At 41.9% G+C, this 22,798-nt stretch overlaps 1 protein-coding gene across 1 annotated transcript; it reads left to right on the forward strand.

Annotated features, from left to right (window-relative positions):
• Nucleotides 1-660: 660 nt before the first annotated feature.
• Nucleotides 661-12,925, forward strand: LOC307132057 (uncharacterized protein). The gene is made up of 7 exons (XM_079826190.1): nt 661-736; nt 844-998; nt 1,103-1,217; nt 6,770-7,330; nt 7,397-7,978; nt 8,186-9,609; nt 10,734-12,925. The coding sequence occupies exons 3-7, from the start codon at nt 1,196-1,198 to the stop codon at nt 12,843-12,845; spliced, it is 4,701 nt and encodes a 1,566-aa protein (XP_079682316.1). The 5' UTR covers nt 661-736; nt 844-998; nt 1,103-1,195; the 3' UTR covers nt 12,846-12,925.
• Nucleotides 12,926-22,798: the final 9,873 nt, after the last annotated feature.

Consider the following 22,798-nt stretch of genomic DNA (forward strand, 5'->3'; position numbering starts at 1 on the left):
ATAATCCTTTAGGTGAGTGTACGCTTCTATTGCTCTCCTCATTTATAAATGTAAATATATTAATTCAAGACTTATTTCTGAATGATGACCCACAGAAACGTCACACATGTTTGAATCAAACGAACACGACAACTTTATAAGAGAATAAAGATTCACGAGTTCACACTTACATATAATTTATGGAGAGTAATTTAAATGCGTATTTGGCGTGCTGTCCGGGGGGAGGGCTTCGAGCTCGGAATTTGGCCCGAACCCAGAGTACCCCCGTGTATGTAAGTGGTTGATAAAATAAAAGTGTGGAGAAGAGGTGGTGGAAGGATGCTAGAAACCTGTCAATGAATGGAGGTAAGACTGCTGGAGTATATATACACCTCTTACTGTTGATTAGCTGAGTGCTCTCCACCTGTGTCAATTATCTGACCGTGCTCCTCCCGAACTATGTTTATAAAACATCATCTACAGTGTGTGACTGCAGTCTTTCTGCTACAGTGAGTGAGTTGACAGAATATCACTGTCAGTTCTCTCACAGTCTTTTATATGTTTGTTTATGTTCATCTGTCATTCTCTTTACTCTCATTACGCCTCATTCTCACAGGAACTGTAGCCTGAACTTTGACCTGTGATGTCACTGACTCCACCCACACATTCAAATCTCCTCCTGCTCTCAAACCAGGAAATAAACATGTGAGGAAACCTACAGATTTGACATTCCCTCATCAATGCTCTGATAAGACACGTGAGTATCAGATGCACTAAAACACGGCTGTGTGTTACTCATGAATGTCATTAATAACAGTGAGATCAGCAGAACTTCAGTGGCTTTCACTTTCACTTCTGCCACAGAGCCGTCTGAGAAACAGATCTCAGAGTCGAGATGCAGGGATATGTGTGTAGTCTGTGATCTCCTGGTCTGAGTAAAGCTTCACATCATGTCCAGAACACTTTCTCAAACTTCCTTTGAATAACTCAGTTCAGTCTTTCTTCTGTGATTCAGGAAAGTGGCTTATTTCCATCATATATTATTAGTGTGATCAGTGTGTGTTCGCTCAGTCAAACCTGAGACCCACAGCAGGTTTTAAACAGTCAAATATGTCCAGCACAGGTGATAAACACACACAGATCAATGTGTTCCTTCAGATTGAAGGACGATGAGCAGCTGAAGATTTGGAGTTAGAGACGAGGAGAACATATCAACATGTCTGCCGAGGACACCACAGGTGAGAATCAGACAGATCAGAGTTTTTGATTTAGTTTTAGTCATATTTTAGTCACCTGAATTGTTTTTAGTTTTAGTCTAGTTTTAGTCAACTAAATCTACTGTAGAAAATCTAATGAGTTTAGTTAAATTGTAATACATTAAGCATTTAAGCATTACATAACCGACTGACACTTGAACTGACATTTTAACATCATTTTGTTTTTGACATTAAAAATACACGAAAGAGCCCAAATCACTTTTTTTTAAAACATCTATTTAGTTTTTATAACTTTGTATTTCTGTTTTAGTCAGTAGGCCATATCAGGTTAGGCTAAAGCTTCAAATAAGTTTGTTTATTTTTTTATTTTATTTCAAGTAATGAAGTTTTTTTTGTGGTTTTAGTGAACTATTATACTTTATTGAATGTGTGTCAAATACTGGTCTTTCCTCCTGACTATGAATTAAATGGGAATTGAATTAAATACAGTTTGTGTAAGCAAAAACAAATATATAATGTGTGACTTTTAATTATAAACAAGCTGGAAATACACCGGGACTCTTATTTTGAAATGTCTGCACCTCTATTGCAGTTGCAGGAGCTCATTCATGTTCAGGAGATAAATATATTAGGGTGACCATATTTTGATTAGCGAAAACCAGGACACTTGGCCCGGCAACGAGATACTCAAATGATACTCAAATTTTACTCAAAGATTCCGTATTAATTTCAATACATTTAAAGTATGCCCCCTCTGTATGGATAGAAAATTGTTTTATAAGGGCCAGGACAGGACTTTTGGTCACCCTAAAATATATGCATTGTTACAACTGTTAAAACATATTACTATATAAACATGGTAAAGTAAATGTTGTCATTATTCATCAGCATTAGTTCATAAACAATATCCTGGCATAAATGTGTGTTATTCATTGATTGTGAGCCGCACAGGACATCAGTTCTTACTGCATCCATCTCGTTTTTATTTGTTGATGAAAATGACAGTAAGTTATTAGTTATCGTCTCGTTTTCGTCAGTGAAAAAAGGTTGTTGACGAAAAATTATGATGAAAATTATTCGTCAATGAAATTAACACTGTTTCAATGGCAAACATTTTCTGAATCATTTGATTTTTGTAAACGATCAGATACACACAATACTCAAATATCATTTCGAGCTTCAGTTCATTTATGAGACACGCATGCAATGCATGATCGCCAGCGCTAATCTTATTAAATAAGAAGCAAATATATTAAAAATGTATTAAAATTAAGATACAATTTATACAAAACGAAATTCACTTTATAGAAAGACTTTCTACAAAACAAAACTTAACGAAGTGGTCAAAATCATTTCGGACAAACTCCACATCTAATGATGTGTCCTTTATTATTTTTGCTGTTCACTTCTCATAATCAACATAGATTAAATTAAAAAATAACATTAGGCTATAAAATTTAAACATCAGTATGAAACAAAATGCGTTTTAATGGCTACTGACCACAAAACGCTTGACTGGCACTATATTTATAGCATCTGAGCAGAAATTTGTGAATAAAAGCTTTATAGATGTGACACTTTAATATTTTTAATACTAATAAAAATGTAGCTTATGTAAGCTTTTATGTCAAGAAAAGTCTAGGCGTCCTTTTAAAAAAGGCCATTTATTTCAGAACATTTGTAATTGTAAAGAGTAGTTTTTCATTCTAATAAATCAGCAATAAACTGCTCATTATACACTCAAAAAAAATGCTGGGTTAAAAATAACCCAAGTTGGGTTGAAAAGGGACTAACCCACCAATTGGGTTGTTTTAAGCAAACATTTAACCCAACTGCTGGGTTGAAACAGCCCAATTGCTGGGTTAGTCCATTTTCAACCCAACTTGGGTTATTTTTAACCCAGCATTTTTTAGAGTGTAATGGATATACAGTTACTGAAAGACTAAAGCAACTATTTACAGAAATTACAAAGTGTAAAAAACTCATTTAGTTGATGATATTCAGCGGAAGAGTCTAAAATACAGGGGAGATCATCAGAATACTGATTAGAATCCATATTTCATTGAAAATAGATAGTGATAGTGATAGTGTCTCTCCTCAACGGCTCGCCTTGGGCGATTCCGGCGAGGAGGGACCTTCTGTCTCAGGCAGAGGGCACGATATTCCATTCCAGGCCAGTCCTGTGGAACCTTCATGTTTGGCCCCTGAAGGGCACCAACTGAGGGACACGGGGCTTTCGCCTGCAGTTATTGAGACCATCCTTAGTGCTAGAGCTTCCTCCACTCTGAAAGTTTATGCTAATAAATGGGGTGTCTTTGAAAGTTGTGTACGACACAATGTAGATTCAGTCAACTGCCAGGTTACTTCAGTTCTGGATTTTCTGCAAGAAAAGTTGTCATCAGGCACACGCCCCTCCACTCTCAGGGTTCATGTGGCCGCTCTTTCGGCTTGCCACGCCTTGGTGGATGGGGTGCCGCTCGGGAGACATCCTCTACTCGCTCGCTTCATTCGTGGGGTAGGCGGTTGAGGCCACCTGTTAGAACCAAGATCCCTTCATGGGACTTAGCTTTAGTCCTCGAGGGTCTGGTTGAGACCCCCTTTGAAACATTAGCTTGCCCCTCCACTCTCAGGGTTTATGTGGCCGCTCTTTTGGCTTGCCATGCCCTGGTGGACGGGGTGCCGCTTGGGAGGCATCTTCTGCCTGCTCACTTTGTTGTGCCAGGCAGTTGTGGCCTCCATTAAGAGCCAAGATCCCTTCATGGGACTTAGTTTTAGCCCTCGAGGGTCTGGTTGAGACCCCCTTTGAACCTCTAGAATCAGCGTATGACGAACTTCTGACTCTAAAGATGGTTTTTCTTATGGCTATAACTTCTCTGAAAAGAATTGGGGACATGCAGGCTCTGTCAATATCGCCATCCTGCTTAGACTTTGCCCCAGGTTTGGTGAAAGTGATTTTGCATCTCCACCCTGACTACCTGCCTAAGGTTCCTTTGTCGACTGTACATCCTGTCACTCTTGAAACCTTCTGCCCTCTGCCGTTCACAACGCCGGATCAGGAGAAACTTCATAGACTGTGTCCACTCCATGCTCTTCAGGCCTACGTCCACCGCACTAGCCAGTGGCGTAAGTCAGAGCAACTGTTTGTTTGCCATGGGGGCCGTAACAGAGGTTCTGCCACCACCAAACAATGTCACATTGGGTCAGGGATGCTACTGCTCTTGCCTATGAGGTGCGCGGTCAAGCTTCGCCTATAGGATTAAGGGCTCACTCACACCAGGGGAGTCGCCTCTTCTACTGCGTTAGCAAGGGGTGCTCCCTTACAAAGTGTTTGTGATGCGGCAGGTTGGTCCTCTCCGCACACATTCTTAAGGCTTTATAGCTTGGATGCTCATGCCACTCTGGGCTCTCATGTCCTTGAGTCGACATCACAGGCTAATGCCTGAGGCTTCTTGCGTTCTTGTGCACACCTACACAACCGTAAGGGGTCCAGGCACCATCAAGCACGGCGGCGTGGGTATTCTCGTTCCCATTTGCATAAGCCTATGCAGCATTGAGTGTAGCTTTTGAAAGGGAACACTTGGGGTTACTTGACTGTAACCCTGTTCCCTGATAAAGCGGAACGAGATGCTGCATTGCTAGGCCGTGCTGATGATGCTTCAGGACTGGTCTTCAAACAAAGAAGATCTGGTTTGCTCCAGCTGAAGCTCATCTATTTATAGCCTCGTGCAGCAGGTGCGCCTATGACATCACCGGCCGAGGCTATAAATACCTCCGGGTCAATTTCATTGACGTGTTTTCACACTATTTTCATAGCTGGTTATGTCAAAGACATTTCCCATTTGCAAAAGCTTATGCAGCATCTCGTTCCACTTTATCAGGGAACACGGTTACAGTCAAGTAACCCCAAGTGTTTCTATTGGTTTGTGTAACTGTGATGAAATATAAATATTATATAAAAATACTTTTTATCCCTATCAAAACACACACCTCACAAACTCCTCCTACTGGCTGATCTGTGATGTGGGATTAAGATCAAGATCTTGCTGTCATACGGTGGTTTACCCCAAATTTTAATTGGTCCAGTTGGATGCCAGACAGTTTACATGAACTGACAAAAATGTTTATTTTCTGTTAACCCTGTACGACTAAAAAGAACACAATAAATTATTTTAGGATCTCTTTAAGGCTGTTTACAATTTCATAAAATAAATCAATATCAGAAAACAAATCACAATAATAATAACACTGTCAGCAAGGAGTATATCATCCGCGTAAAGTAGTGTCCAGGGATGTGGTGCCTGCAGATCTGCAGTCGCCACGTCCATGCAGGTGATGAAGAGCAGGGGTGAAAGGGTCTTGGTATACTCCAACGTTGATGGCGAACGGTGATGTTATCCCGGCAGGGCAGCGGACAACACTCGTAACGTTTTGGTAGAGTATTTGCACCCAGTTGATATAGGCCTCAGGGACAGAGTGGGATCGGAGGGAGGCCCAGATGAGTTTGTGGGGTACACGAGCGAAAGCCTTCTCTAGGTCCAGGAAGACCATGTGGATGGGCTTGTTCTTTTCCCGTTCTTTTCTCATGCTCTCCAAAGCCTTCGTGACTTCGGCGGTGGTGACTGCGGGTACTGGTCCATGGATGGAGTCGGGGCTGTGAATCGGTGGATGTGGGAATTCCTCATTTGAGATGGTGGTGAAATACTCATTCCACTGGGCGAGTATGGCAGGAGGGTCGCGCAATACTAACCCTTCGGCACTCTTGATGTGCTTCACTTGACCAATGGATTAGTTTGATTTGTGGCGTGAGTTTGCGATGCGGTAGATCATTTTCTCCCCTTCGGGTGTGCCTAATTGCTCGTACAGTATGTTCGGTGTCCAATAAAAAGAATAATAATAGTTTGTTAGGACAGTTTAACTTAGAAAGCATAGAGGCAGGTTGTTAATTGTTAATGTCAGGTCTAGGAGAGTGCGGGGAAGATAAACTTATCCTTATACCTTTCATTGGTCTGACAATTGGAAAGGCTCGCAGAAGGCAGGAATTAACGTTTGCATGTTCCCTGTGCGATTCTTCAATTTCATTCAACTTTACCAAACCTTTGTAGCAATGGTTTCTACAGGCGGCTTCCCGGTTCCAGCTCGTTCAGCTGCCCTTACTTAGGGTTAGGTTGGTACTCGATTGTTCCACAACGCAGATTATCGCACTTTACCCACACAAAAGTAATCCAGGGAGCATCTTCACAACACGCTGAAAACAACACCTCACTTTCCCCCTTGACTTTTCCGCACGCTGCTTCCAAAACTTCCCCACCAGGGTCTCACTTCCGTTTTCCTCCTTCCTCTTTTCTGCTTCCACTTTTCCTGACGAAATTAGCACAATCACACCTCTTTTCGTTTACGCCTTTAGATTTTCGTTTGCAAGAATTTTAATAACTTTTATGAAATTGGAAATATATTTATTTGAACAATATGATTATTAGTTACTTTTGTTTCTTTTGTCCAGCGAGCCGCTAAAATATGTGATCTGTGTTGTGTAAGGACAGTGAACACTGAATGTCTGATTTGACTCTTTGCAGTGAGGATTGTTCTGCTGGGAAAGAGCGTGTCAGGAAACAGTGGAGTGGGAAACTTCCTGTTGGGACGAGCAGCGTTTGACAGTGAAGCTCCTCCAGATGTTGTAGAGAGAGTCGGAGGAAGACTGAAGGACAGACACGTGATGGTCATCAACAGTCCTCGGCTGCTCCAGACAAACATCTCAGATCTTCAGATCACACAGACAGTGAGAGAGTGTGTGTATCTGTCTGATCCCGGACCTCATGTGATCGTTCTGCTCCTCAAACATGAGCAGTGTTCAGCAGAAGATCAAGAGTGTGTGCAGAAGGTGCTGGACTCTTTCTCTGAGCGTGTTTATCAACACACCCTGGTGCTCACCACACAGGAGCCCAATGAAACCAATGACATCCTACAGAAAATCATTCAGAAATGCTCAGACAGACACTTCAGTCTTCAGGGAAGCAGCTCTCTTGATGATCTTCTGCAGGCGTTTGAGGACATTGTGCAAGTGAATGATGGACGGCACCTGGATTGGGCTGAAGCTTCGCAGTATTTGACAAAGGAGCAACAGGCCACAGAAAGACGTGAGTGTGATGATATGAGATGTTTATTGTGATAAATGAATGTGTTATTAAATCTTCTTCTATCAGTTTCAGAGGGTGTGAACCTGAATCTGGTTGTGTGTGGGAGTGACGACACATTAAAATCCTCCATATCAGAGCGGATCCTGAGAGACGTGGAGCTTCATGGACGTCTGGTCAGTCTGGAGGAGCTTCCAGCTCTCATTGGGCTCTCAGAGGAGGAAGTGATGCGTCAGACTCTCCGCTGTGTGTCTCTCTGTCATCCTGGAGTTCATGTTTTCCTCCTCATTATTCCTGATGCTCCACTCAATAATGAAGACAAAGCAGAAATGGAGAAGATCCAGAGGAGATTCAGCTCCAGAATCAACAAACACATGATGATCCTCATAATGCAGAATTCAGAGCGTCAGACAGTAGAACTCAGTGAAGAAACACAGGCTGTCATTGAGAGCTTTGGAGGACGGCATCATGTCTTTGGTCCCACTGCACAAGTGTCCACACTGATGGAGAACATTGAGAAGATGCTGGAAGAAAACAGAGGAGAGTTTTTCTCCACAGAGACATTTCTGGAGGCGCAGATGGAAAAACTGATGAAATATGAAGAGATGAAGAAGAAAATCGACTCACTAGAGACACATTTACTGCCACAAGGTAATGACCAGAACATCAGTCACAAACTTAAGAGTGTGAGAAATACATTTGAGTTTTACAGTAGAGTTTGATCCTATATTAGAGTTTCCTGTTCCACAGGAAATGCAGATTATTAGAACAGTCAAACGGGTCCTTTTGGCCAATCACTGAGCTAATGCAATTCTCTAGAGCAGTGAGGCTGAAAACTGATGCATTTCCTCTTTACAGGTTCAACAGAGAGTGAATATGATCTGACGATTGTGCTGCTGGGAAAAACTGGAGTTGGGAAGAGTGCAACAGGAAACACAATCTTAGGAAGAGAAGCTTTAACAGCAGAAATATCTCAAGAGTCAGTGACTAAAAAGAGTCAGAGAGAATCATCTGAAATCAACGGCCGAAACGTCACTGTGATCGACACTCCAGGATTGTTTGATACTGAACTGACCAATGAGGAGATCCAGAGAGAAATCAGCAACTGCATCTCCATGATCCTCCCTGGACCGCATGTTTTCATCATTGTGCTCAATTTAGGACAACGATTCACTGCAGAAGAAGCAACATCAGTGAAGATCATCCAAGAGACATTCGGTGAGAGATCTTTAATGTACACCATGGTGCTCTTCACCAGAGGAGATGATCTGAAGGACAAAACCATTGATCAGTGTTTGGGAAAACATGGATCTGTGATCAGGAACCTGATCGAAGCGTGTGGAAAAAGATTCCATGTGTTCAATAATAATGAGACTGGAGACCGAACACAGGTGTGTGATCTACTGAAGAAGATAGACAACATGGTGAAGGCAAACGGAGGGAGCTTCTACTCATGCAAGATGTTCAGAGAGATGGAGAGAGAGAAACAACAACAACAGATGAAGATCCTGATGGACAGAGTCACAGAAACAGAAGAAGAGATGAGGAAACTAAAAGAAGAGAAAGAGAGAATGAAGATGAGGATGGAGGAAGAACGACAGAATCATGACAAAGTGAGAAAGAGAAGAGAAGAGGAACTCAAAAGAGAAATAAGAGAACAAGAGAAACATCAGAGAGAGATACGAGACGAGATGAGACGAGAACAAGAGATGTTTAAAGATGAAATGAGGCAAGAAATAGAGAATGTGAAGAAAGAAAAAGAACATCTACAGACAGAAATAGACAGACTGATAAACATAATAGAGAACGAGAGGAAGAAAAGGGAAGATGAACTCAATGAGAGAGAAGAAAGATATAAAACACTATTGAAAGAGAAAGAAGAGAGAGAGGAAAAGATGTGTTCGGAGATGAAGAGAGAACGAGAGGAATGGGAGAAACAGATATTAGAGGAAAAGAGGAGAAGAGAAGAAGAGGAGAAAATGAGAGAGAGAGAAAAACAGATTAGTGATGAAAAGATTCAGAGTGAAATGGAGGGAATAATCAGAGAGAAAGAGAGAATAGAAAGAGAGAGGCAAGGACAACGGGAGGAATTAGAGAAGAGACTGAGAGAAGAAAGAAACACGAGAGAAGATCAACAAAAGACTTCTGAAGAGAAACTGAAGCTCCTCGAAGAACAGCATGAAGAAGAACTGAAGAGAAGACGAGAGGAGTGGAGGGAGGAATATGAACGAGAGAAGAAGATGATGAAGAGGGTCTTCTCTGAATCTGATCAGTCAATAAAGGTGAGTCTTCATGTTTGTCCTCCAAATGAAAGTGTTTGAGATCTTCAGAGAACTCCTCTTTCTCAAGCCTTTGCTCACTGAATGATTTCAATTCAATTCAATTCAAATTTATTTGTATAGCGCTTTTCACAATACACATTGTTTCAAAGCAGCTTCACAGAAAGTGCATTTCATAAATGTACATTGAAAAATGTTAGAAAAGAGAATGTTAAAGAAAAAATGTTAGGATAAGTTAATCAATCATGTATTATTTTAGGCCATAACAACGCTGGCGTTGAGTCGTCTCTTCACAGGCGCCGAGTCGTCTCATCACAGGTGTCGGGGCATCTGAAGTCTCCATCAGAGGCTGGATACAAACTGGAGCTGACGAACTAGTTACCTCGGGACTAGTGTCCCGAGATAACAACAGAAAAGCAGATGGGAAATAATTAGCATAGCTGCTGTTCAGAATATTAATGCTGTTGGTGCGATTTAACTGTAGTATAAAACTTAATTATAATGTGAATGCTTGGCTAAAGAGATGCGTCTTTAATCTAGTTTTAAACTGGGACAGCGTGTCTGAACCTCGAACAATATCCGGAAGACTATTCCAGAGTTTAGGAGCTAAATGTGAAAAAGCCCTCCCTCCTTTAGTGGACTTAGATATCCAAGGAATGACCAGAAGCCTCGAGTTTAGTGATCTTAAAGAGCGCGATGGATTGTAGGGCGATAAAAGATCAGTTAAATACACTGGAGCTAACCCATTTAGGGCTTTATAGGTCAGTAGCAATACTTTGTAATTGATACGGAACTTAATAGGTAACCAGTGTAGGGATGATAAAATTGGTGTTATATGATCATATTTTCTTGACCTAGTAAGCACCCTAGCAGCTGCGTTTTGGACTAACTGCAGTTTGTTTATCGATGATGCAGGACAACCAGCTAATAAAGCATTACAGTAATCTAGTCTCGAGGTCATGAATGCATGAACTAACTTTTCTGCATCAGAAATAGATAGCATGTTACGTAGCTTGGCAATGTTTCTAAGGTGGAAAAATGCCGTTTTTGTAACATATGAAATATGACTTTCGAAAGATAAGTTGCGGTCTAATATAATTTGTGTTGTTGTTGTTTAACTCCAAAAGTTCACAGCTTACAGGAAACTGGAGACTGAATACAGGAAGTGGTCCTGGAGTCTCCGCAGTGCCATGATGGAAACTGAGAACAAACTACTCAACAGAATAAAAAATGAAGCAATTCATGAGGTTGAGGAAACGGATCTTCAGAGAGAACTGAAGAAGACAAGTGAAGAAGTGGAGAAATCAATGTCTGAGTTCTTTGAGAAAGACACAGATAAATATATACTGATTCAGTGGAAAATATCATTTAAAGTCAAAATCAAAGATGTTCAGGAAAACATTGTGAGAGAAACTAAGAGGAAATTAAATGAGATTCTCCATCAGCGAGACCTGGAGAAAGAGTTTGATGCTCAGAGGACACATCATGAAAACACTCTCTGTGAAAAGAGCAAAGAACTCGCCTTAAAACTCAAAGACAGAGCAAATGATAAAGAAACACTGAAGAGAGAGTTTGATGTGTTCTGGGAGCAGAGTGTGAAGAAGATCACCATCAGAGACACTCCTGCAATCAGAGACATTGATATAATGAGAGATGTGAGAGAGATCCTCAGGGACAGCTATGGAAGAGTTCCTGCAGATCACTGGAGGGAGAGCAGGGATATTATCACTGTACAGAGATATTCAGATTATGTGAAGGTAAAGAGATCCAGTGGATTTACAGGAGCTCTTACAAATGCCATCAGATCAGCTAACAAGACGTTTGGTTATATTCTCTCTCTAGAAGATGAAGACGTAATCAGATCATTAGTCTCAGATGTTTCTCTTCAGACAGACAGAATGATTCAGTCATTCAACATCTCAAAGATGGGCTACAACATCAGCTGCATTCATCAACTCACAGATTACATCAAGAAGAGAGTAAAAGAGCATCAGGAAGGGACAGTGCAATATGTGTTCAAGAATGAGTTCTTCAGGGATCTGGTTATTTCCATCTGTGAGAGAGCAAACAAGACGATCACTGACCAACACAGACTGTTCAGAGAAGCCAATGATCCTGTAATATATGTTGAGAAGAAGAGAGAAGAGTACTACAGTATTTTCCAGAAATACTGTCATGGATCCGCATCAGCTGCGATGTTTGGTGAGATCCTCTGTCAGAAACTGAAAGAGCCCATTGAGCAGAACGTCTATAAGAAGACTGCCAGATCTCTAGCAGATGAAATCAGCTTAAACTGTCCATCACTGAATGGAAACAGATCAAATCTGGAGAAACACATCCTGAAGACACTGGCAGAAGAGGAGGATTTTAGCAAATACATGAACTACATTCATAAACCCAGAGATCACATCAAGAGTTTCATCAGAGATGAAGTCAGTCGGTACATCACTGATAAGTTCAGTGTCAGTGTTTTACCCAAGATGAAGAGGAACATTGAACTCCTGCAGCAGAAGATCATGAACGCAGCTCATAAATCTACTGATCATGTTCACGAGATCAGAGGAGATGCTGGTCTGTGGCTGAAGAGTTTCACACAGCGGCTCTCAGATGAGCTGATCTTCTCTGAAAAAGACCTCAGTGGAGTCAAACATGATGATGTTGATGATTTCAACCTCCTGGGAGATGTGATGAGGCGAGAGCTTCCTGCTCTAATGTCTGACATCAGCAGTAGATTCAACACTGAGACATTTCCAGTAAAGCTGGACTATAAGTTCAGGCCAGATGAGCTTCTGATTGATGACTTGTGTCAGTGCTGTTGGGTTCAGTGTCCGTTCTGTGGAGCCGTCTGCACCAACACCTCAGAGAACCATGATGGAGATCACAGTGTTCCTTACCACCGTATTAATGGACTGAATGGGTGTTTTTACAGAGGAACAACAAACTTACAGATTAGCATCTGCACATCAGCAGTAGCAAGTGATCAATATTTTAATCCCAATCCCTCAGATGATGCAGTCCTTTATAGAGATTACAGAAGAGCAGGAGGAGTTTATGCAGACTGGAGCATCACCCCTGATCTCACCCCTAAGATGCCCTACTGGAAGTGGTTTGTGTGCAGATTCCAGAAACATTTAGAAAAACACTACAATAAAACATTTGAGGGACAGGGTAAGATACCAGATGAATGGAGAATAATCACAAAACAGGTCAATATTGCCTGTTTGAATTGGTTCATGTAATGGAGAATGAGACTCTCAGATTGAGATCACAGTCAGAAAGGAGTTTCTGTGACATTCATCAGTGACTCTAAGCTCATCTACACCTCAGAAGAGCAGATCTTCATCAGACACAGCAGAAGAGCAGATCTTCATCAGACACACCAGAAGAGCAGATCTTCATCAGACACCTCAGAAGAGCAGATCTTCATCAGACACCTCAGAAGAGCAGATCTTCATCAGACACCTCAGAAGAGCAGATCTTCATCAGACACAGCAGAAGAGCAGATCTTCATCAGACACACCAGAAGAGCAGATCTTCATCAGACACCTCAGAAGAGCAGATCTTCATCAGACACAGCAGAAGAGCAGATCTTCATCAGACACCTCAGAAGAGCAGATCTTCATCAGACACCTCAGAAGAGCAAATCTTCATCAGACACCTCAGAAGAGCAGATCTTCATCAGACAGCAGAAGAGCAGATCTTCATCAGACACAGCAGAAGAGCAGATCTTCATCCGACACAGCAGAAGAGCAGATCTTCATCAGACACCTCAGAAGAGCAGATCTTCATCAGACACCTCAAAAGAGCAGATCATCATCAGACACCTCAGAAGAGCAGATCTTCATCAGACACACCAGAAGAGCAGATCTTCATCAGACACACCAGAAGAGCAGATCTTCATCAGACACACCAGAAGAGCAGATCTTCATCAGACACACCAGAAGAGCAGATCTTCATCAGACACACCAGAAGAGCAGATCTTCATCAGACACACCAGAAGAGCAGATCTTCATCCGACACCTCAGAAGAGCAGATCTTCATCTACACACCAGAAGAGCAGATCTTCATCAGACACCAGATGAGCAGATCTTCATCAGACACCAGAAGAGCAGATCTTCATCAGACACCTCAGAAGAGCAGATCTTCATCAGACACACCAGAAGAGCAGATCTTCATCAGACACAGCAGAAGAGCAGATCTTCATCAGACACCTCAGAAGAGCAGATCTTCATCAGACACCTCAGAAGAGCAGATCTTCATCAGACACCTCAGAAGAGCAGATCTTCATCAGACACACCAGAAGAGCAGATCTTCATCAGACACCTCAGAAGAGCAGATCTTCAGACACACCAGAAGAGCAGATCTTCATCAGACACCTCAGAAGAGCAGATCTTCATCAGACACCTCAGAAGAGCAGATCTTCATCAGACACAGCAGAAGAGCAGATCTTCATCAGACACACCAGAAGAGCAGATCTTCATCAGACACAGCAGAAGAGCAGATCTTCATCAGACACACCAGAAGAGCAGATCTTCATCAGACACACCAGAAGAGCAGATCTTCATCAGACACCTCAGAAGAGCAGATCTTCATCAGACACAGCAGAAGAGCAGATCTTCATCAGACACCTCAGAAGAGCAGATCTTCATCAGACACCTCAGAAGAGCAAATCTTCATCAGACACCTCAGAAGAGCAGATCTTCATCAGACACAGCAGAAGAGCAGATCTTCATCAGACACAGCAGAAGAGCAGATCTTCATCAGACACAGCAGAAGAGCAGATCTTCATCAGACACCTCAGAAGAGCAGATCTTCATCAGACACCAGATGAGCAGATCTTCATCAGACACCAGAAGAGCAGATCTTCATCAGACACCTCAGAAGAGCAGATCTTCATCAGACACACCAGAAGAGCAGATCTTCATCAGACACAGCAGAAGAGCAGATCTTCATCAGACACCTCAGAAGAGCAGATCTTCATCAGACACAGCAGAAGAGCAGATCTTCATCAGACACACCAGAAGAGCAGATCTTCATCTACACACCAGAAGAGCAGATCTTCATCAGACACAGCAGAAGAGCAGATCTTCATCAGACACACCAGAAGAGCAGATCTTCATCAGACACCTCAGAAGAGCAGATCTTCATCAGACACCTCAGAAGAGCAGATCTTCATCAGACACAGCAGAAGAGCAGATCTTCATCAGACACCTCAGAAGAGCAGATCTTCATCAGACACACCAGAAGAGCAGATCTTCATCAGACACAGCAGAAGAGCAGATCTTCATCAGACACACCAGAAGAGCAGATCTTCATCAGACACACCAGAAGAGCAGATCTTCATCAGACACACCAGAAGAGCAGATCTTCATCAGACACCTCAGAAGAGCAGATCTTCATCAGACACAGCAGAAGAGCAGATCTTCATCAGAATCACCAGAAGAGCAGATCTTCATCAGACACAGCAGAAGAGCAGATCTTCATCAGACACCTCAGAAGAGCAGATCTTCATCAGACACAGCAGAAGAGCAGATCTTCATCAGACACCTCAGAAGAGCAGATCTTCATCAGACACAGCAGAAGAGCAGATCTTCATCAGACACCTCAGAAGAGCAGATCTTCATCAGACACAGCAGAAGAGCAGATCTTCATCAGACACACCAGAAGAGCAGCTCTTCATCAGACACCTCAGAAGAGCAGATCTTCATCAGACACAGCAGAAGAGCAGATCTTCATCAGACACCTCAGAAGAGCAGATCTTCATCAGACACCTCAGAAGAGCAGATCTTCATCAGACACCTCAGAAGAGCAGATCTTCATCAGACACAGCAGAAGAGCAGATCTTCATCAGACACCTCAGAAGAGCAGATCTTCATCAGACACCTCAAAAGAGCAGATCTTCATCAGACACCTCAGAAGAGCAGATCTTCATCAGACACAGCAGAAGAGCAGATCTTCATCAGACACAGCAGAAGAGCAGATCTTCATCAGACACACCAGAAGAGCAGATCTTCATCAGACACCTCAAAAGAGCAGATCTTCATCAGACACCTCAGAAGAGCAGATCTTCATCAGACACACCAGAAGAGCAGATCTTCATCAGACACAGCAGAAGAGCAGATCTTCATCAGACACCTCAGAAGAGCAGATATTCATCAGACACCTCAGAAGAGCAGATCTTCATCAGACACCTCAGAAGAGCAGATCTTCATCAGACACCTCAGAAGAGCAGATCTTCATCAGACACACCAGAAGAGCAGATCTTCATCAGACACACCAGAAGAGCAGATCTTCATCAGACACACCAGAAGAGCAGATCTTCATCAGACACCTCAGAAGAGCAGATCTTCATCTACACACCAGAAGAGCAGATCTTCATCAGACACCTCAGAAGAGCAGATCTTCATCAGACACCTCAAAAGAGCAGATCTTCATCAGACACACCAGAAGAGCAGATCTTCATCAGACACCTCAGAAGAGCAGATCTTCATCAGACACACCAGAAGAGCAGATCTTCATCAGACACACCAGAAGAGCAGATCTTCATCAGACACCTCAGAAGAGCAGATCTTCATCCGACACCTCAGAAGAGCAGATCTTCATCAGACACACCAGAAGAGCAGATCTTCATCAGACACCTCAGAAGAGCAGATCTTCATCAGACACCTCAGAAGAGCAGATCTTCATCAGACACACCAGAAGAGCAGATCTTCATCAGACACCTCAGAAGAGCAGATCTTCATCAGACACAGCAGAAGAGCAGATCTTCATCAGACACCTCAGAAGAGCAAATCTTCATCAGACACCTCAGAAGAGCAGATCTTCATCAGACACAGCAGAAGAGCAGATCTTCATCAGACACAGCAGAAGAGCAGATCTTCATCAGACACAGCAGAAGAGCAGATCTTCATCAGACACCTCAGAAGAGCAGATCTTCATCAGACACCTCAAAAGAGCAGATCTTCATCAGACACCTCAGAAGAGCAGCTCTTCATCAGACACCTCAGAAGAGCAGATCTTCATCAGACACACCAAAAGAGCAGATCTTCATCAGACACACCAGAAGAGCAGATCTTCATCAGACACACCAGAAGAGCAGATCTTCATCAGACACCTCAAAAGAGCAGATCTTCATCAGACACCTCAGAAGAGCAGATCTTCATCAGACACACCAGAAGAGCAGATCTTCATCAGACACAGCAGAAGAGCAGATCTTCATCAGACACCTCAGAAGAGCAGATCTTCATCAGACACACCAGAAGAGCAGATCTTCATCAGACACCTCAGAAGAGCAGATCTTCATCAGACACCTCAGAAGAGCAGATCTTCATCAGACACAGCAGAAGAGCAGATCTTCATCAGACACCTCAGAAGAGCAGATCTTCATCAGACACCTCAAAAGAGCAGATCTTCATCAGACACCTCAGAAGAGCAGCTCTTCATCAGACACCTCAGAAGAGCAGATCTTCATCAGACACACCAGAAGAGCAGATCTTCATCAGACACACCAGAAGAGCAGATCTTCATCAGACACACCAGAAGAGCAGATCTTCATCAGACACCTCAGAAGAGCAGATCTTCATCAGACACCTCAGAAGAGCAGATCTTCATCAGACACACCAGAAGAGCAGATCTTCATCAGACACACCAGAAGAGCAGATCTTCATCAGACACAGCAGAAGAGCAGATCTTCATCAGACACACCAGAAGAGCAGATCTTCATCAGACACCTCAAAAGAGCAGATCTTCATCAGACACCTCAGAAGAGCAGCTCTTCATCAGACACCTCAGAAGAGCAGATCTTCATCAGACACACCAGAAGAGCAGATCTTCATCAGACACACCAGAAGAGCAGATCTTCATCAGACACACCAGAAGAGCAGATCTTCATCAGACACCTCAGAAGAGCAGATCTTCATCAGACACCTCAGAAGAGCAGATCTTCATCAGACACACCAGAAGAGCAGATCTTCATCAGACACCTCAGAAGAGCAGATCTTCATCAGACACAGCAGAAGAGCAGATCTTCATCAGACACCTCAGAAGAGCAAATCTTCATCAGACACCTCAGAAGAGCAGATCTTCATCAGACACAGCAGAAGAGCAGATCTTCATCAGACACAGCAGAAGAGCAGATCTTCATCAGACACAGCAGAAGAGCAGATCTTCATCAGACACCTCAGAAGAGCAGATCTTCATCAGACACCTCAAAAGAGCAGATCTTCATCAGACACCTCAGAAGAGCAGCTCTTCATCAGACACCTCAGAAGAGCAGATCTTCATCAGACACACCAGAAGAGCAGATCTTCATCAGACACACCAGAAGAGCAGATCTTCATCAGACACAGCAGAAGAGCAGATCTTCATCAGACACACCAGAAGAGCAGATCTTCATCAGACACACCAGAAGAGCAGATCTTCATCAGACACAGCAGAAGAGCAGATCTTCATCAGACACCTCAGAAGAGCAGATCTTCATCAGACACAGCAGAAGAGCAGATCTTCATCAGACACCTCAGAAGAGCAGATCTTCATCAGACACACCAGAAGAGCAGATCTTCATCAGACACAGCAGAAGAGCAGATCTTCATCAGACACACCAGAAGAGCAGATCTTCATCAGACACAGCAGAAGAGCAGATCTTCATCAGACACCTCAGAAGAGCAGATCTTCATCAGACACACCAGAAGAGCAGATCTTCATCAGACACAGCAGAAGAGCAGATCTTCATCAGACACACCAGAAGAGCAGATCTTCATCAGACACACCAGAAGAGCAGATCTTCATCAGACACACCAGAAGAGCAGATCTTCATCAGACACACCAGAAGAGCAGATCTTCATCAGACACAGCAGAAGAGCAGATCTTCATCAGACACCTCAGAAGAGCAGATCTTCATCAGACACAGCAGAAGAGCAGATCTTCATCAGACACCTCAGAAGAGCAGATCTTCATCAGACACACCAGAAGAGCAGATCTTCATCAGACACAGCAGAAGAGCAGATCTTCATCTACACACCAGAAGAGCAGATCTTCATCGGACACAGCAGAAGAGCAGATCTTCATCAGACACCTCAGAAGAGCAGATCTTCATCAGACACACCAGAAGAGCAGATCTTCATCAGACACCTCAGAAGAGCAGATCTTCATCAGACACCTCAGAAGAGCAGATCTTCATCAGACACAGCAGAAGAGCAGATCTTCATCAGACACACCAGAAGAGCAGATCTTCATCAGACACAGCAGAAGAGCAGATCTTCATCAGACACACCAGAAGAGCAGATCTTCATCAGACACACCAGAAGAGCAGATCTTCATCAGACACCTCAAAAGAGCAGATCTTCATCAGACACCTCAGAAGAGCAGCTCTTCATCAGACACCTCAGAAGAGCAGATCTTCATCAGACACACCAGAAGAGCAGATCTTCATCAGACACAGCAGAAGAGCAGATCTTCATCAGACACCTCAGAAGAGCAGATCTTCATCTACACACCAGAAGAGCAGATCTTCATCAGACACACCAGAAGAGCAGATCTTCATCAGACACCTCAGAAGAGCAGATCTTCATCAGACACACCAGAAGAGCAGATCTTCATCAGACACACCAGAAGAGCAGATCTTCATCAGACACAGCAGAAGAGCAGATCTTCATCAGACACACCAGAAGAGCAGATCTTCATCAGACACAGCAGAAGAGCAGATCTTCATCAGACACACCAGAAGAGCAGATCTTCATCAGACACACCAGAAGAGAGTTCAACACCAGATTCAGTTCCTCATACAAGTGTTAACCTTTGTGCACTGTTCGATTTCTGGTTACACCCCTTATGGTCCGGGTCAAATTGACCCTAATTGGATTCAATACAATTCCCCAAAAATCACACTATGAAAAAACACATACAATCAGGTACAAACAATTAACTTTTAATATCAATACTTTTCACACATTACAAAGAATAAATATCTGAATTTACGATTTATAAAAATACTTTTAACCACTATTTTTAAGATTGGCCCTTAGGACACTTGCCTTTATACATTTAGAACAATAATATCTTAGTTTAAACCTAAAGTAATCTTGACCAACTGTATATCATTTTAAAGCTTTCAGACTCTAATTTTCATATTTGGTGTTTTCAAAAGAGATGACAGAGCAGTAGATAAATAGCGATATATTCGTCATTTGTAATGTAGTGCCAAACTATAATGCGCGCTCTGACTCTTGGATGTCTACTTCATAGATATTTTGAAAAGTATGAAAATATAACGTTCAGATCACTCAAACGATATATGGAAATCGAAGAGTCTACATGTCATCTAGTGGAAAACGTTGGTACTGCGCACAAATTTTTTTTTTTTGAGATATCAACCTAAAATATGGTACAGAATTTGTTCTGTGATTTAGCTTTGATTTTCTTGAGTTTTTAGAATTGAACATGTTTTGTAAAATGTATATTTTATATAAAATAAATATAATAAAATATATATATATATATATATATATATATATATATATATATATATATATATATATATATATATATATATATATATATATATATATATATATGTTAAATATTTTACATGTTCATAAACTTCACTTTACTTTTACAACTTATACAGTGATGGCTGATTTCAAAACACTGCTTCATGAAGTTGTTAATCTCAGCAAGACACTGGCACTTCAGGACTAGAGTTGAAGAGCTCTGACATACAACAAAGTGTTTTGTATTTTGTGTCTGTACAGTTGCTTTTGAATAGCTGTCCTATATGGGTCAAATACACCCACAAACAGCAGGAGTGTATAAAGTTTTGATATGCACATTTCACAACGCATCAGCATGTTGAAACTTTGCATGTATGTTAATGACCCTAAATGAGAAAAGGTCACACAATTTCAAGAAAAACAATGTAGGTTAGATAGTATTTCAGATAGATTGAAAAAAGAAATTATAGCTCATTTCTACCATTTGTGGCATACAAAAAATATTTCTGTATTGAAAAAAATGGGGAAAAGCTTTTTTTTTAGCTTCGTAGGTTAGTAAAAAACTAAAATAACAAAATATAACAAAGAAATGTTATTATTTTGGGTCTCTACAATTGCCTTAGAACATTAAAATATGCGGTTCAAATTGACCCGTGAACATCACGAATGTAACAGTAAATGTGTGTGTGTGTGTGTGTCAAAACACATCAGCGTGTTGAAACTTTGCATGCATGTTCATGACCCTAAATGAGAAAAAGTCACAAAATTTAAAGAAAAAAAACATAGGTTAACTGATATTTCTGACAACTTAAAAATCAAAACGGGTCAAATTGACCCGCAACATAACACAACACATTTCTGAACATACCTCACTGATAAAGCTCAAACTGCTTGATGTATATTATAGTTTATTACTAATCAAAAGCTGAATTGGGACGTCGTTAGGCCTATTTTAGAGGGGCTGAAGCTACCCCAAAATGTTCCTAAGCCCCCCTAAATGATAATAAGAACAACAATAACAATTTGATTTATCAATAACCGTATCCTCATTCATATTTAGACGCAACAAATTATATATATCCAGCTACAAAAAAATAGCCGAAAAGTCGGAAGTTGGACAGAAGTACAAAGAGTCGTTGTGCTATCAAGATGATGCACTGCGTGACGTCTCGTTGCATTGGTGTCAGAGCCGTTTTTAGGCATAGGCAAAATAGGCGGTTGCCTAGGGCGCCATCAGTGGGGGCGCGCCAATAAGCGCATATCTGGCACTAGATTTTTGTGTGTAACGGGTGTTATTGCCGCCCCCACTATAGTTCCTCCACACTATTGGATCAGAGTACCTTCAATCTGACGATTCCTATATGCCATTGGATCAGAGGACTGTCAATTACTGTCAAAAAAGTTTGCGTTTGGAGCGCTCAACACCACCATTAGATCAAAGAGCTCGGTCAATGCTTTGGCAAGGTAATACTTCTTTTAACCATACAATAAAGCTAAATTCAAACAAAAGGTCAATTAAAAAACAGGTACAGTAAAAAGTGCACAAATCTGTATTTTGTTAGGGCAGTTTTTGTGGCAGTCGAGAAATCACGCTGTGAAATGGGCATATAGCATTTGCGTAGCCTATGTTAGAGGCAAAATATAACTGCCAATCCAATAGGATTTCACCTAGGGTGTCAGAATGGCTAGAAACGGCCCTGATTGGTGTGAACTGTGGCAGCTTTCAGAGCGTTGCAGACCGGAGCGCTACTGCAAGTAACTGGAGGATTCATCTGGTCTCATTGTTACCAAGGTTATAATCGTTAACGAAAATGAACGAAAAAACGAGGTGGGTTGTCGTTAACTGAAATAAAAATAAAAACGAGGCATTACAAAAAAACGATAACTAACCAAATCTGTAATGTGTGTTTGGCAAAACTAACTAAAATAAAATTATAGATTAAATGTCCTTAGTTTTCGTCTTTATCAATATCTTTAATAGAGCAAATAACGTTCAGCATGCCTGGGTCTTTAATGTCTCAATGTCTTAAATTTAAGGCAGCCCTCTTTATATTTGATGACTATTACATATCTGTAAACGACAGGCCACAATATTTGCTGTGAAGAAAATAGCGAAATAGGAAGTGAAATCAAATACACAATGGCCATGGCGTAAGAAGGTGAGCTGGTGAGATTAGACAAACTGATTTCATTTTTAACATGTGCTGAATAGCACAGTCTGGTGGCCTGTATTTCTACAGCACTTCACACAAACACAGATGCTTCAAAGCAGCACTCAAAAATATGACTTGTTGAGTTTACTTAAAAAAGCAGCGTCAAGTGGTTCCATGCAACTATATTGAGTAATTTTTACAAATAACAATTTGGTTATATAAACAAAAGAAATTAAAGTAAATGTGACAAAACGTCTCAGGTTACGTATGTAACCATGGTTCCCTGAGAGGGAACGAGATGCTGCGTCGAAACGCTGCAGGAACGCCTCTGCGTGATTGCGTCATGAAGCACTCGTGAAATCAGTCCAATGGCGTGACGAGACGTCATAGGCGGGTGACGTAATTGACCAGGAAACTATAAAGCACCCCTGAACCAAACAGTGTTAGCTTCTGGTAAGGTCAAACAAGTCGGTCACAGGCATGCCGGGAGTATGGCAAAGTGACGCAGCGTCTCGTTCCCTCTCAGGGAACCATGGTTACATACGTAACCTG

This window comes from Gobio gobio (assembly GCF_949357685.1).
Source record: "Gobio gobio genome assembly, chromosome: 1".
NCBI lineage: Eukaryota > Metazoa > Chordata > Actinopteri > Cypriniformes > Gobionidae > Gobio > Gobio gobio.